At 48.7% G+C, this 14,780-nt stretch overlaps 1 protein-coding gene across 5 annotated transcripts in view; it reads right to left on the bottom strand.

Annotated features, from left to right (window-relative positions):
- Positions 1 to 14,780, bottom strand: part of EMB2247 (protein EMBRYO DEFECTIVE 2247) — a 56,479-nt gene that overhangs the window by 19,534 nt on the left and 22,165 nt on the right. For all 5 annotated transcript variants that reach the window (XM_086490789.1, XM_086490785.1, XM_086490786.1 and 2 more), the window contains exons 9-11: positions 10,440 to 10,507; positions 9,923 to 9,998; positions 9,696 to 9,779 (exon numbers count right to left, since the gene is read on the bottom strand). In XM_086490789.1, coding sequence (XP_086346915.1) covers positions 9,696 to 9,779; positions 9,923 to 9,998; positions 10,440 to 10,507 — 228 coding nt within the window. The remainder of the gene's footprint in view (positions 1 to 9,695; positions 9,780 to 9,922; positions 9,999 to 10,439; positions 10,508 to 14,780) is intronic.

Raw genomic sequence — 14,780 nt, forward strand, 5'->3', positions numbered from 1 at the left:
GCAGGAGTGCAAATGGATCCGGCCAAGATAGAGAATATCCGTGATTGGCCCGACTTGAGGAATGTCCATGAAGTTAGAAGCTTCTTGGGACTATGTTCCTACTACAGGCGGTTCATACAAAAGTTTGCAGAGGTTGCTTCCCCTTTACATATCTTGACACAGAAAGGAGTACCTTTTTCGTGGGGACCCACAAAGGTGACTGCCTTTCAGACTTTGAAAGAGAAATTGACTACGGGACCTATTTTGACTTTGTCGGACTTGCAGAAGTCATTCGAAGTATATTGTGATGCTTGTGGTCGTAGTCTGGGTGCGGTCTTGATGCAAGAAGGCCATGTCATAGCTTACGAGAGTCGTTTGTTCTCTAGGCTGGAGATGACAGCACAGATTTATGAGAAAGAGCTTTTGGCGGTTATCCATGCTCTTACTCAGTGGCGGCATTACCTACTTGGAGCGGATTTCACTGTCTTTACACACCATTAGAGTTTGCGCTACTTCTTGTCACAGAAGCAACTTTCGTAAAAGCAGATGCGGTGGGCGAACATCTTGTCACAGTTCCACTTCCAGATTGTCCATGTGCAGGGACAGAAGAATGTGGTGGCAGATGCTTTGTCTCGGAAACCGTTGGTTCTGGCTATTTCCGCGATACATCATAGGAGCTTCGAGGATATGGTCGATCAATATGCCACAGACACAGATTTTGCAAATATTTTCACACAGATACGCGATGGGGAGACGGTAGCTGGATACTCCCTTCGGGAAGGCTACTTGAGGAAAAAGACTATGTTGTGGGTTACACAGCCGTTGAGGGAAAAGGTTATGACTGAATGCCACTGTCCACCTTTTACGGGTCACCGCGGCATTGCTACCACCATGAAAGGGGTCGAGAGATACTTCTTTTGGCCGAAACTCAAAAAGGATGCGGAAGAGTTTGTGCGCAGTTGCTTGGTATGCCAGAAGGTCAAGTTTGACAGGCATAAGGCACAGGGATTGTTACAGCCTTTACCCATACCCACCCGCCCCTGGGAAAGTATAACGATGGATTTCATTTTTTATCTCCCGAGAACACAGAGTGGTCACGATGGTATCTGGATTGTTATTGATAGATTTAGCAAACAGGCTCATTTCATTCCAGTGAAGAAAACAATCAAGCCGGATCACTTAGCGAGACTGTTTGTGGCCCAGATTTTCAGATTACATGGCATGCCTGAGACCATTGTCTCCGACAGAGACCCCAGATTTACAAGTTTGTTTTGGAAGGCAATTTGGGAGAACACCGGCACGCGGTTGCAATTCTCATCATCGTTTTACCCGCAGACTGACGGGCAATCCGAGATTGCCAATTCAGTGGTTCTAGATTTATTGAAGTCTTATATCTCAGATCAAAAGACTCAATGGGAAAGATATTTACCTTTGGTGGAATTTGCCTACAATAACACGATACACTCGTCGACGGGGAAGGCACCATCTGAGATTGTTGAAGGTGCTGCGAAGGTTCCACCCTTCCTGAGCACGAAAGATAAGATCTTTGAAGCGGATAAATATACGCGAGATCTGGATACGGCTTTTGCCAAGGTTCGCGAGACTTTGCAGAAGTCTCAAGAACGACAGAAAAAGGCAGCGGATCGCCATCGTCGCGACATGAAATTGAAGGAGGATGATTGGGTGCTCTTACGTTTTGAGAAGGCACGCCTACGAAAGAAAAAGGGAAAGGAGAGGCTTTTTCCAAAGCTTAGTATGCGATACTACGGCCCTTTCCAAATTACTGAAGAGATGAATGATGTCTCCTTTCGATTGAAACTGCGAGATACTTGGAGGATTCACAACGCATTTCATGTGAGTCTCTTGAAACCTTTTAAAGGTGATGTGCTTGATGATGGGGAGCCTGATGAGCAACCCGAAGTGGAAGAAAACGAGGAGGTCCTTGTTCCTGAACAGATTTTGCCACATAAGGATACAAAGAATAAGGGTAAAGTCTGAAGGCGGTTCTTGGTTAAGTTCAAGAATTATCCTGCACTTGATGCGAAGTGGATGGAGGAGGAGGACCTAGCAAATACTCCTCAGATTGTGAAACTTTACCTCGATGCTTTTGGTTTAGCATAGTCTTCTCGGAATGGAACCCAGAATTCAGCTTGGTCGGAGATCTAGTGCAGTGGGATGCACAAGAGGGGAGTCACTCCACTCCTTTGTCAACAGATGCCTTGATCTAGATACTAGAGTCATTGATGTCTCTTTGAGCTTCAGGGATACTAAGAGCTGACAGTATTCTGTTGTATAACTTTATGAAATGGAATTCCTGATAATGATACTGATTTGTTCTTGACTTCTTGTGAGTGCAGGAACTGATAGACGAAATGACTGCAGCATTTTGGTCTGATTGATCTCGAATAGACATGGTTGCAATAGGGGTTAGTCAATCGGACATCGATGAGGTCTCGATTGGACCTAGATGTGATTGCTAGCTACATTGCCGATAAATCATGGTCTAAGATCCGAATGAATGTTGAATGTCATGTGATGTCCTGTGATATCCGGTGATGTCCTGTGATGTCGTGTGATGCGACTGTCGATTTTGTACATGTGCTAGATGTGTGTTCCTAGTACGTAGGTACTAACAGTAGGTGTCTGCTAAGACGGTTTATGGCTTTTGTTGGTTTTGCAGGCGTAATCACGGTCAATTACAATGCTTTCAAGAGGGGGGTATGTCACAAAGTGATGACGTGACGAACAGCAAAAACCCTAATTTCTGCCAAAAACACTAATTTCCGGAAATTGCTGAGGTTGAAAAAAAAAATCTAAAAGATGAGCAACGCAAATTTTGCTTTTTCTCTACCTAATGGGAAAGAGAGAGAGAATGATTTTGCTTTCAAGTTTTGACTCTCTGTGAGAGAGAGAGAGAGAGAGAGAGAGAGCAATTGCTTTTGATTTGAAGCTTTTGGGGCTCTGCTTTTGGGCATCCCTTGTAATCTTTAAATTAGTGGTGAGGGCCTCACTTCTCACAGCATCTGGACGCAGAGTCTGAGAGTGAAACCCTAGCCACTCTCTTGTACTTTGATCTGATTAATATAAAAAGAAATACCGAAAGAGGCGCCAGTCTTTGGGGCCAATATCTCTAGGCACGGAACTCCGCCGGGCCAGTGCAAATCTATTGTGATCTGTGAATTGTTTTGAAGTGGTTATTTGGTGCTGTCACGGTTGATTCTGTCTGTTACAGCAAGCATCAGCCGAAGAACTCGTAGCCACACCTGTTGGGCCGAGGGACAGTCCCAAAGACAGTGACGTTGACTCTCCACCAAATGGTCACAAGCTACACATGCGGCTGAGAGACCACTATGCACTAGCCAACTCCCTACTGCTGTAGCTCTGTGTGCGACCAGCCACTGAAACAAGGTGACTCGCCTCGGCTATCTTGAGTTCCACAACCTCTCCCAAAAGGCTGCCAAGAACTCAACTGTGAGACCCTGCTCCTGCCAATGAGGTGTTGCAGCTGGGCGGGCCTCTCTCTGTGCTGCTAGTATGTGACGTCCCAGTCGAACAATGTGGTGAAAGAACGGGACTCCTGGGTCGTCTGCAGAGGAGAAGGGGTCCCTCCATAGCCACTCACCAGGATCCCACTGTACTCGTGCCAGTGGACAACACTCCCAAGCCCACAGCCTCCAGTGTCCAGTCTCAAGAGCTGCTGGGTCAGGGTCTATGACGCAAGTCCTCCCACAGATGCCCACTACTCGGATCCTCTGAAAACAGCACTCTGCTACCTGCGGGGCCTCTACTGCAACTCGCTGTAGACGTCCCCCACCCTAAAGCTTGAAGAACAGGGCTGGGACAATCTCTGAGCAAGCCCTGACTGAGATAAGAACCTCCAGTCGTGTGAAGGCTCCCATCCACCAGGGTGCTACTGGCTCGAGAGGCGTAAGCCACTCAACTGAAATCGACTCTGAGATGTCTTGACACATGCTCTCTACCCCTCTCATGCCCTGTAGATGGAGCCCCTGCACCTCCTCTGACAAACCTGTGAACTCTAGCCAGTCACCTGCTGCTATGGGACCCCAGGAAACATGAGGCGGACTACCAGCCAAGTGGCCTCTCTGAGTGCTAACCATGGGGTTTCAAACGAGAGGTTGCCGTAGGTGCTCCTCCGTGCACGTCGGCTGTCTCTGCTCCACGCCACGCCGTAAGAGCTCCCAAGATCGAAGAAAACTCACAGCGAAGCGGTCCTCCAGTCTCCTGCTCAAACCAACTCTGCGTATCTCTGTAAAGATCCATCTGGTCGAAGGTTGCCAAGGGCCTCCTGACTGAGGCACCCTAGCACGAAGCCGCTGTAGCAAGAACTCCTTCCAGGGCTCCTCACCTGGAAGAAGTCCTCTGACGATAAACTTCCCAAGAAGGGCTCTGCTCTGCTGTGCTGGATCAATGATCCCAAGCCCTCCCTGTGAACAAGGAAGAGTGATGACCTGCCAAGCTACCTTGGCTCAGGCTATCTGAGTGTCACGTCCTGACCAAAGGAAGTTCTTGATCAGCCTCTCTACCTGGCTGATACAAGAACTCGTGAAGATCCAGCAGGAAGTGATGTACCACATAGTCGCCAACAACACCTGGTTGGCAACTACTACTCTGCCAACCAAAGAAAGTCGTGATGAGCTCCAATGTAACAACTTTCTCTTGATGGACAAGAGAAGGGAAGCAATCTGCTGCTCGGGAGACAAGTTCAACCCAACCTAACACCCCAAGTACCGAACTGCAGTCCCTGGGGGAATCCACTTGAAACCCTCTCCTGGCATCCAATCTGGCACAGGAGCACTACCAACCGAGAAATCCACTGTCTTTCTCCAGTTGATCAGTGCGCCCGATGCCCAACAGAAGGTCTCCAAAGCCTGCTCACATCTGTGAAGGTTGGCCTCCTGGGCATCTAAGTACAAAGCTGAGTCGTCGGCAAACTCAGCGTCCAGTAGCTCATCTCCCCGAATAGGGAGTGCTAAGCCCCATAGACCAACCTGTTGTGACACCAAAAACCTGCTCATCGCCTCCGCATAGAACAGAAAGAGGAAGGGGGCAAGAGGACAGCCCTGTCTGACCAAACGTGTAAGCATGAAGCGATCACCTCTACCTCCTGCCAAAAGTACCTGACTATGAGTCTGTCTGTACAAGGCTGACACCCCTCTGATCCAAGCGTCTGAGAAGCCAATCCTGCGTAGAGTGCCCTCTAGAAAGTCCCAGTCAACTCTGTCGTATGCCTTCTCAAAATCGAGAAGAAGAATCACGAGGTCCTCACCACGGAGCCGTGCAAGGACAGAAGCCTCCCAAAAAGTAAAGATGTTGTCAAGGATACTGCGTTCCTTGACAAAACCTGTCTGGGTCCCATGTATAAGGCGCTCTAGAAGTGGCTGAATCCTCAAACTCAGAGCCTTGGCAAGAATTTTGTAGGCTGAGTTGAGGATGGTGATGGGGCGCCACTGCGAATCTCATCCAAGGAGCCACCCTCCTTGGGAATGAGGTAGATCAGGCCCTCGCTCATGCTATCAAGCATCACTCCTGTGTGCAAAATGTACTGAAAAGCACTACAGAGATCTGGGCCAAGCAGGTCCCAGTACTCCAAGAAAAAACTGGGAGTCAACCCATCCTCACTTGGACAGCTACCACGAGGGAGGGCCTTAAGAGCCGTGTGCAGCTCCTCAAGCTGAAGTGGTAGCTCTAGCCTCTAACGCATCTCCTTAGTCACAAGACAAGGCATATGTACCCAAACCTGCTCCCTGCATGCATCCTGACGCTCTGATTGGGGCTCTGCACAGACAGTAACTCACGGTAGAAGTCAGTAGCAACTGCATGCATATCCTCGGGCTGAAAAGCAACTGACCCGTCGGGCCTCCTCAACTGACTGACCTTGGCATGTGAGTGCCGAGGTCCCACTGCCTCAAAGAAAGCACCAGTCACTGTGTCGCCCACCTGAGTCCACTGAGATGCCTGTCGGTGGAAAGCAAACTCATATCGCCTCTCCTCTGCGCTAGCAAGCTCCTGTCGAGCCTGCTGTAACTGCTCCTCAAACCAAGGACTGTCTGGATGCTGCTCCTGCATCCTCTATAACGAAGCAATGCCCCGTCTGAGACGCTGCTCCGCCTCTCTCGCTGCAGCCCAGCGAGCGGGGCTCCTGAAGAAAAAAATGGCTAATCTGAGCTAGGCTTGAGGCCACTCTGTCAGCAAGAGAATCCTGCCTGTCCATGCCCTCTGTCCAGAGAGCCTCTATCCTCTCTCTGAGCACTGAGTCCAACAAGACCCTCTCTGGGATACGAAGCATCGTGCTCCCACTCCTCTGCCTGTCTGCCACTGTGTGGATCATTGGTGCATGGTCCGAGAAGGAGGTCCTAGCCAGGATGCCCATTGACCCTCCCAAGTCACTGAAGTGATCACTAGTGTAGAAGCGATCTATCCGCGATAGATTCACTCCTCCCACTCTGCGGTCCGATCGAGAGAAGGCAAGACTGTCTGGGGGCCTCACAAAACCAGAGTGCTGCCACGCATCCGAGACCCTCAAGAGTCATACAAAACCTCTCCCAAGCTACCAACTCAACTCCATGCACGGTAACATGGCTGCCACCAGTTCTGTCAGAAGGGTCCTCCAACATGTTGAAGTCCCCTCCTATGCACCAATGTTCTGTCTGCGGCGACAGAGACTCAACAATCTGTGACCAAAACTCTGCATGAGCACTCGCCACATTGGGCGCATAGATGTTCAGGAAACCCACTAGGCCACCCTGAACCTGCATAGTAATCCATTGAGCCCTGCTTGGCACAATAATCCCTCTGTCCACAATGGCTTGTTGCAATGAGTCCACAATAGTCATACATACCCCACCCTCGATGCCTCCAGGTCCAAAAGCAGCTGACCAAAAAGTGTCATATCGTCCACACAAAAGCTGACCACATCACCGAATGCGGCTCTCACACAAGTGGTGCTCCTGAAGCATAAGGAGATCAATCTCTCCTCCCACAAGGCAACGCTGAAGCTCCTGACGCAGTCGGCCCCGCTGACGTTGAAACTGGGGCCCACCTAGTCCCTGCACGTTCTATGAGACGATCCTCATGGGGAACGAGAGAGAACAGATGCTGCCACAGCAGCTAGATGGGCTATCTTCGAGGCTGGCTTGGATGGGGAGTAATCCGCATCCGAGATTCCTCTAGACAGGCGTGACTGCAACGAGTGCCTAGCCCAAGCCCAAGCAGAGTGAGCCGTACATAAAGCAACCTCCTCTATCCAGGAGTCCTCATGAATGTATACATAGCATGGCAAGCACTGTGTATCAGCAAAGAAGTAAACCACAATGTGCCTACATCCTGCTGAGTCTGGAGGTGTCACCGCAAACTTGGCCAATGGCCACAAAGTCTGTAACATGTTTGTAACTCCTAGTTCTCCCATGTGGTGAGAGAACTCTAGGACCTGTGTGTGCAACCATCCCAACACTGAGTCGAGAGTCCACTCTGTCTGGGCCCTGCCGCATAGGGGGAAGGAGAAACCAATTGCTGAGTCCAAGGCCTCTATCCCCCTAACGGCAAGGAACAGAGCATGGACCCTGAAGCGGGCAGCCTCATGGTCTGTTGAGGATCGCCGAGAAAGCGAGTGAAGCTGTAGTCGAAGAAGTCTCACCGGCGCCGGATGTCGATGCTCGTCAGACCACGAGGGATAGCTGCAAGGGAAGATGTCTGTACCTGCAGAAGGGGCCGTAAGAAAGGCTGACCCTCTCTCGCTAGGCGACTCGTGGCAAAGGCGCTGCCAAGAGATCTCCTAGCCGCCGGAGAAGGCCCTGCTCCCTGGGTCGACTGTGGAACTGGAGTAGGAGGGGGGGGAGAGGGAGCTAGGGGAAGCGGTGGAGAAGAGGGGCATAGGGTGACAGAGGCAGAGGGGCGGGGTGAAGAGGCGGCAGGAGCAAGAGGCGGGAGGGAGGATGAGGAAGAGAGGGGAAACTCTTTGGGGGGGGGGAGGGGCTGTCGAGGGTGAAGTTGGGGGGTGGGGGCTGGAGCAAGGACCTCCTCCTGCTCAAGAGGACCAAAGCGGTTCCTCGTGGGAACCCATTGCTGCTGAGTAGGCGCTTGAGGGCCACTCCGAGTGCCAGGCTGACGCTGTGGCCCCTAACGTCGTCTACCACCGGCCTGCTGCCATCCCTCCTCCGTTGGAGCCCCAAGCTCAGAGGGTGGCTCTTCATGTGTGCGTTGTCTCTGTCTGTGGCTGCTGGCCAACTCTTGCAGGCTGGGGCTGAGGCTGTGGTGTAGGTCGAGGCCTCCTCATCGGACAGGCCTTCGCTAGATGGCCCATCTGTCGACAAATGAAGCACTGGTTCGGGAGGCCCGAATACTCCACACTCTGTCTAAACCAACTCCCACTCACCCGAGGCAAAAGAATAACCTTCGGGAGCATGTGGGTGTCTCTGACCAAAACTCGAACTGAGGGAATGCCAGCCGCCTTGGCGGCTACTGAGGCTGCCGTACGAGGTGTCTCCAGGACAATCCCAATGGCTGAGCCGACCTTGGATAGCAGTGGTAAGTACTCCCTCCGCAAACCCGGAAAGCAGACCGAGATGGGGATGTCTGCCTCCTCTAGTAGAACATTCGAAGCAGGGTCGAAACCATGTCTCCACTGTCGAAAGTGGGCACGTGCTACTCGGATGGTCAAAGGACTCATGGCGATGACCTTGGACGCCATCTCGGAGGTCTCAAACTCTATCTGATAGTATCCTCGTCCAAGAATCTGTACATCCAAGATCTTGCCCACCTCTACGAGAAGGCGGGCCTGAAGAAGGTCACGCAACTCTCCTCTGCTAGGTCGGGTGCCGAGAATCTTGCAGATAACAGAAGTCGCCTGCAATCGCTCTACCTTTGCGGCTAGGCTCGCTTGCTCTGTCGGCGAAGAGCGAGTCGAATGGTGGGCTCAGCGGGGTCGGGCGAGGGGGCTTCGGGCAAGTCCCTCTGTGGCGGAGCTGGAGCCTCCATCTGTGTCTACAGCTGTGGCGAAAGAAAAGGGCGGCGGGGAAATGCTGCAACTGGACGCGCCGAGCACTGCCCCAAAAAATCTTTGTGCTGCAGGTGCCGAATTGCAGAAAGCCATCGGGAAGAAGGAGAGCGGGGGGGGCTGGAGCACCGGCTGCAGCGCGCAGGCAGGGGCAGCGCGAAACAGGGCAGTACGCGGGCGAGCAGGAGAGGCGAGAGGGGGCAGGCTGGGAAGCGGGGGGGGGGGGGGGGGGGGGGGGGGGGGGGGGGGGGGGGGGGGGGGGGGCTATAGGTGACATTAAATCCACAAAGCAGGGAAAGCTGTCATTCACAACTTCAAGAACCTTGTAATGCGCTCACCATACCAATCGAGGGCTCATAGCCCAATTTTCTCCATCATATCACAACATAGTGACTATCATCGTGCTAACATCTCTTATGAGTCCTAAAAGATTTCATTGCAAATTTTTTTCTTTCATATCCCTTTTGTGGCAGATACTCAAAGAATGGACACATCTATTTTGTCTAATAGGTCAATTTCAGCCTCTGCACAACATTGATAATACTTTCTTTTTCTTTCTTTCTTTCTTTCTTTCTTTCTTTCTTCTCTTACAAGATAAGCCTTTAAGGCCCGGTTGCACAAAGGTAAAAGTTGCTTTAATAACAATTAGTTCACATAACAAATTTAAATAGCTAAATCTGGTATGAATTTGATAAAACATTACTTTGTCTGCAATAACAGGAATCTTCCGACCATTACTCATTGGCACAATTGCCATCCTTCCAACGTACTTTGCATAGCGTTCATCCTGCATATAAAAGCCTGAGTGAATTCAATATAAGACCTTCGATGCACAGCCCTACTACAAATTGAAAAAGAAACTAATAACTAACAATATCAACTATCACAAAATACAATAACACTGTCATATAATAGAAAACAACACTAAACCTCAGGATGCACTGCGACGGCTGTGTCACCCAGCAATGTTTCTGGTCTTGTCGTTGCAATTGGCAAATAGTCATCCCTTAAAAGCAAACAGAAAGTAATCATGACTAGTCTGGAAACAAGGCTTGCACAATATTAAAAGCTGACAGAGTTGAAATAGGTTTTATCAAAAGCCCTACGGAAAAAGAAAACCTCTTATCTAACTACTCTCTGTGTTCATGTTTCAGTATTTTCAATAGGCTATTCCCATCCCAATTTATCATAAATGCAGTCAACTTCATAAAAACTTGATATGCAGCTATACTGTAGCACTAGCAAATAGATACAGTAAATGATCGAGCAGAAACCTTATACATTTTCATCTGCTAGGTTACCACATTAATCTACAGCCTCAGTCCTAGTTGATTAGCAGCCCACAAACCCCCTGGTTTAACCATCAGGACACCTTCTTAAGCAATCTCAAAACAGGACCCTTGAGATAGCATAGCAGGACATCATTAAGCCTGAAATAAAGCATTACCTGCCACCATCAGCAATTGGATATTTGAAAAAATAAAGGCTCCCTGGTTCTTCTGAGTACTCCACTTCCTAACAAGCACAAAACCAAACTTGTTACGTTGTCAGGAGTTTTATGGAGTAAGGGATTGCGCATATGTACATACCCATGCATGGTGCATCGAATAAAAGATTGCCCATTTTCCCAAGCCAGGTGGTTACGTGGGGCCCACATGTGTACAGATAGGATAGCATGTACATAGTGCATCGATTTTCACCATTACCAGTACCAGTGTGTTTTTTCTACAATAATGAGGAGTTGGTAGCGCGTAAAACTTCTCGAGGAAGCTATCCGCGGGCCAACGACATGAGGTAAGCAGGTGCGTCAGATGGCATCTAGTGGCGTCAGGAGGTCGAACGGGGTCAATATTTGCACGTGGATGAGTACGGACACAACGTGGGTGTTTCCTTGTGATAATTATGCAGAAAGGTCATCATGAGGACCATCTTTTGAGGGCCACTTCACGTGGTGGTGGGATGCATTATTGAAAAAAGTTGAGTGCTAGGTATGCGGATGATGCAAAAAGGTGACAACTATGCACTGCGAGGCCAGTTTTTGGCCTGTTCGGGGTCCGTTTGAGGTCATCTAAAAGGCCAAGAGTGCCCAAGCAATAAAGTTAAGTGTGGGAATTGAAAAACTGAGAGAGGACCAGAAAAAGAGTGGAGAGAAGAGGAGGAACAGCCGCAGGTGTGTATTTGCTCATTTTGGAGCCTGTTTTGGCCGTAAACTGCTCATCCGAGGTCGGATTTGAGCACTTTGACATTGTAGACTGGGGTTTTGGGCCGTTCCGGACGCAGTGGCGCTGTCCATTTTGCCAAATTCCTCATTGTTTTTTTGTTGTTTTGGCTGTGTAAGTTTCTCCTATGAGCGAAGCTTCTGCTCTAGTTTGTGATTGTATCTGGCTTATTTTACCCATACTGTGTGAGCTATTTGCCTCATTGGTGTTGGCCCAAGCTCAATTGTATCTAAACATCAGAAATTCTCCTCTTTTGAGCTGAGTTTTTTGAGTGTGTGTGTGTGTGTATCTCTGTTTGTGGAGTGGGCAAACGGATAGTCTCTCTCCTCTCACTCCATAGGTGTGTTCCCTGTCTCGGCCAGGTGGGTTGTGTAAGCCGAGTGGTGCCCCATAGTGTGTGTGTGTGTGTATCCTTCCAAGAGTGTGTGTCGGGTCATTATAGAGACGTTTTGTGTGTTTCCATCCCGCTCACATTCTTTTGGCGCCCCTACGGAGAATCTTCTTCGAGTACCTTCAGCTTCGAGATTACAGGTTTCAGATTGCAGACTACAGGTTACAGGTTACAGGGACAGGGATAGGGACAGGGACAGGTACAAGTACAGGTGATTCACACAGGTACAGGTAGCTGGAGTACAGTGATATACTAGCAGTGGTGTCACTTACAGTTGTTGTGGGTATGCATCACTTGGCGCCTGTTTGAGCGCATTGTCTATTGGATTGTACGTTACTTGTGGAAACTGCCATTGTACGCCTTTGTGGAGCCATACTTGGTTTTATTTGGCAGTCCCAACCATTTCTGAGACTTAGTATGGAAGATAGTAATTTTTGAGACTTGACTATACGAGATTTGCATAAGCCTTCGTGTGAGGGTCGATAGCGTGAGAGCTGGGGGATTCTCAAATGTGGAGATCCTTTCGGTGATACAGGTAGCTGGACCACCCTTTTCGTGACCTCGCCATAGGCTATGTACTAGTGATTCCTAATTGATGCTCGGGTTCTATTGTTGGTAATTTATGCATACATATACAGTCTATATTTTGGGTTCTTACTGCTCTACTTCTGTGGACACTCTGTCAAAATTTTTCCAAGTTACGATGGCTGGTTTTTTGGTCTTTTGAGCCATTTATGCTGTTATGCTGTTGAAATTTTGGCAGAATCAGAGGATGCATGGTTGACTTTAATGGATGATCAAAATGGCCCTCAATTCACTCCTTTTCATTTAACTCAAAGAATCCAGACAAATGTTCATGTGTCCAGGAAGATTTTTTTCTAGCAACGCATAGTCTTTATGTTCGGGCCAAGAAGATTACGAGAGATCCTGGAATGTCCTTTGCCTGTTGTAATTCCGATGATTAACTATGAAACTCATTTCATGTGGATGAGTTTGTTCTTATCTAAAGTTAAGCTCCATTGACGTTTTTGGGGATTGGGTAGTGAAAAGTTTTGGGTTCTTGCACGTGTGTTCGAAGGGGTTCTCAAAGCATTGAAACTTAGGTAGCCATGGCTTTCTCTTATCCGGAGTTTCATGGAAGAAGTGATGAAGATGTAGAAAACCTTTTGGAAAAGATGGAGGTTGCCTGCATTAGCAACCAAATTCATGACCCAGCGCAAATGTTACGTCTTCTCCAGATTTGTTTGAAGAGTGATGCACGAGTTTGGTCCAAAGCATTTGAAGAGGAGTTGCGTGTGGCTGATCCACCCGTAAGGTTGAGTTGGGACAATCTAAGGCATGGATTGGAAGTGGAGTTTGTGAAGATAGAAGATCCTGACAAAGTGTGGCAAGAAGTACAGGCTTTGGTGCAAAAGAAAGGTGAGTCAGTAGATGCGTACATACGTAAGTTTTCATTGGCATGGGAGAGGATGTGCAAGGCCTTAGCACCACAGGTACCCCCACCTGACATGATGAAGAAGGACAGGTTCTTGGCTGGTCTTTGAGAGAATATACGTTGGAGAGTAGAACTAAAGAAGCTTAGAACATATGAAGATGCATTGGAGGTAGCAAAGAACAAAGAGTGGAAGTTGAGGAAAATGAGCCAGCTAGGAGTAGAGTCATTGCCCATGAGGTCTGAATTTCAGCCTATGGACTCTTTGTCACGTCGCATGCCAAGGGTTCATCATGAACCAGTGGTTTTTGTTACTCCTCAGGTTATGCCACCAGTGGTCACTACAGCAGTGCAAGATGATGGGCCAAGGCAAAACATGAGGCAAGTGGTAGATTCAATGAAGAATCTGAGCCTAAACATGCTAGGTCAAGTGGGAAATAATCGAGGTCGAGGGAGGTTTGCAAATCAGCCAGGAGGTGAGGAAAGACCCAGGAATGGTGGTGGACAAAGCAATGGTAAGTTCTGGAGGCAGACGCCCACATGTTATAATTGTGGAGAGTTGGGCCACATCAGCCCGCAATGTGATAAGCCACCAAGGATGGGGAGAGACATGTATCCATTGCCAAAACAGGTGCTAACTAGGTCCAATGATTATGGCATCGAAATTAAGGGAGATGAAGGAACTAGTGAATTAACCCAGGAGGAAAAGGGAAAGACAAAAGTGCTAAGTGTAGTCACCTTGGAGAAGGCATCAAAGCTAGAGGATACATTAGTGATGCCTATTGAGAAGAGGAACACAGAGGACAAGGAAGGAAGAAGTGCCCCAGGTCCTAGTAAGAAGAAGGGAAAGAGTCAAGAAGGCGAGGATGTCAAGGCCAAGAGGAAAAGGAGGGCTCGTCGCAAGTTTCATGTGTCAGATTTTCCACTAGGGGATGGGCAATTAAGCTATGACTTGAAGGAGGATCTGACGAGCAGGAAGGCAGATGTTACTTTTGGACAGCTTATAGAGATGGTGCCTAAGCTAAAGCGACAGTGGAAGAGGATGGTTAACCCAATGGAGAAAGAGCCAGAGAGAGGTTCAGTGAAGGTGTTGGCGATGGATGAGCTACCAAACATTTGTCCAATAGTAGATGTGTGGCATAAAAGGAAAAATCTGGGACAAGGCTATGTTGATGGCGGGGCCCAAATATGTGTGATAACACACTCATGCGTTGAGAAGATGGGTCTTACAGTGACTGGGGTGTCAAGGTTTCGGATCAAATTGACCAACCATCAAAAAGTAAAATGTTTGGGTGTTGTAAAGAGCTTAGAAGTGGAGGCATATGATGCAAAGGCAGTGGTTGATTTTCATGTGATGCCAGCGAGATTGAGAGCATATCCGATTATATTGGGCAGACCATGGTTATGTGCAGTGGGAGCTGTTCAAGATTGGCGACGTAGTACGATTAGCCTCTATGGAAAGACAGGTGCCAAGAAGCTTTATAATATGGACACAAAGAAACGATTGGAGGAGCTTTATGAAGATGAAGATGAGTCTAATGATGAAGACTATTCCACAGTGTCTGACGAGGATAGTGATAGTACTACCAGCAGTGATGAGGATGCTGATGTTGCATTTCTTTTGATGGACAAAGGAATCCACGAGTCTGGTGTAGTCGCATTTGCAAACGAGGTTGAAGATGAAAGTGAAGGGCCTTATGAAGTGATTAAAGGGTTGATGCAAACCAAGGTTGAGTTGTCAAAGAA

Source organism: Adiantum capillus-veneris, chromosome 19, assembly GCF_014529385.1.
Source record: "Adiantum capillus-veneris isolate H3 chromosome 19, ASM1452938v2, whole genome shotgun sequence".
In the NCBI taxonomy this organism is placed as follows: domain Eukaryota; kingdom Viridiplantae; phylum Streptophyta; class Polypodiopsida; order Polypodiales; family Pteridaceae; genus Adiantum; species Adiantum capillus-veneris.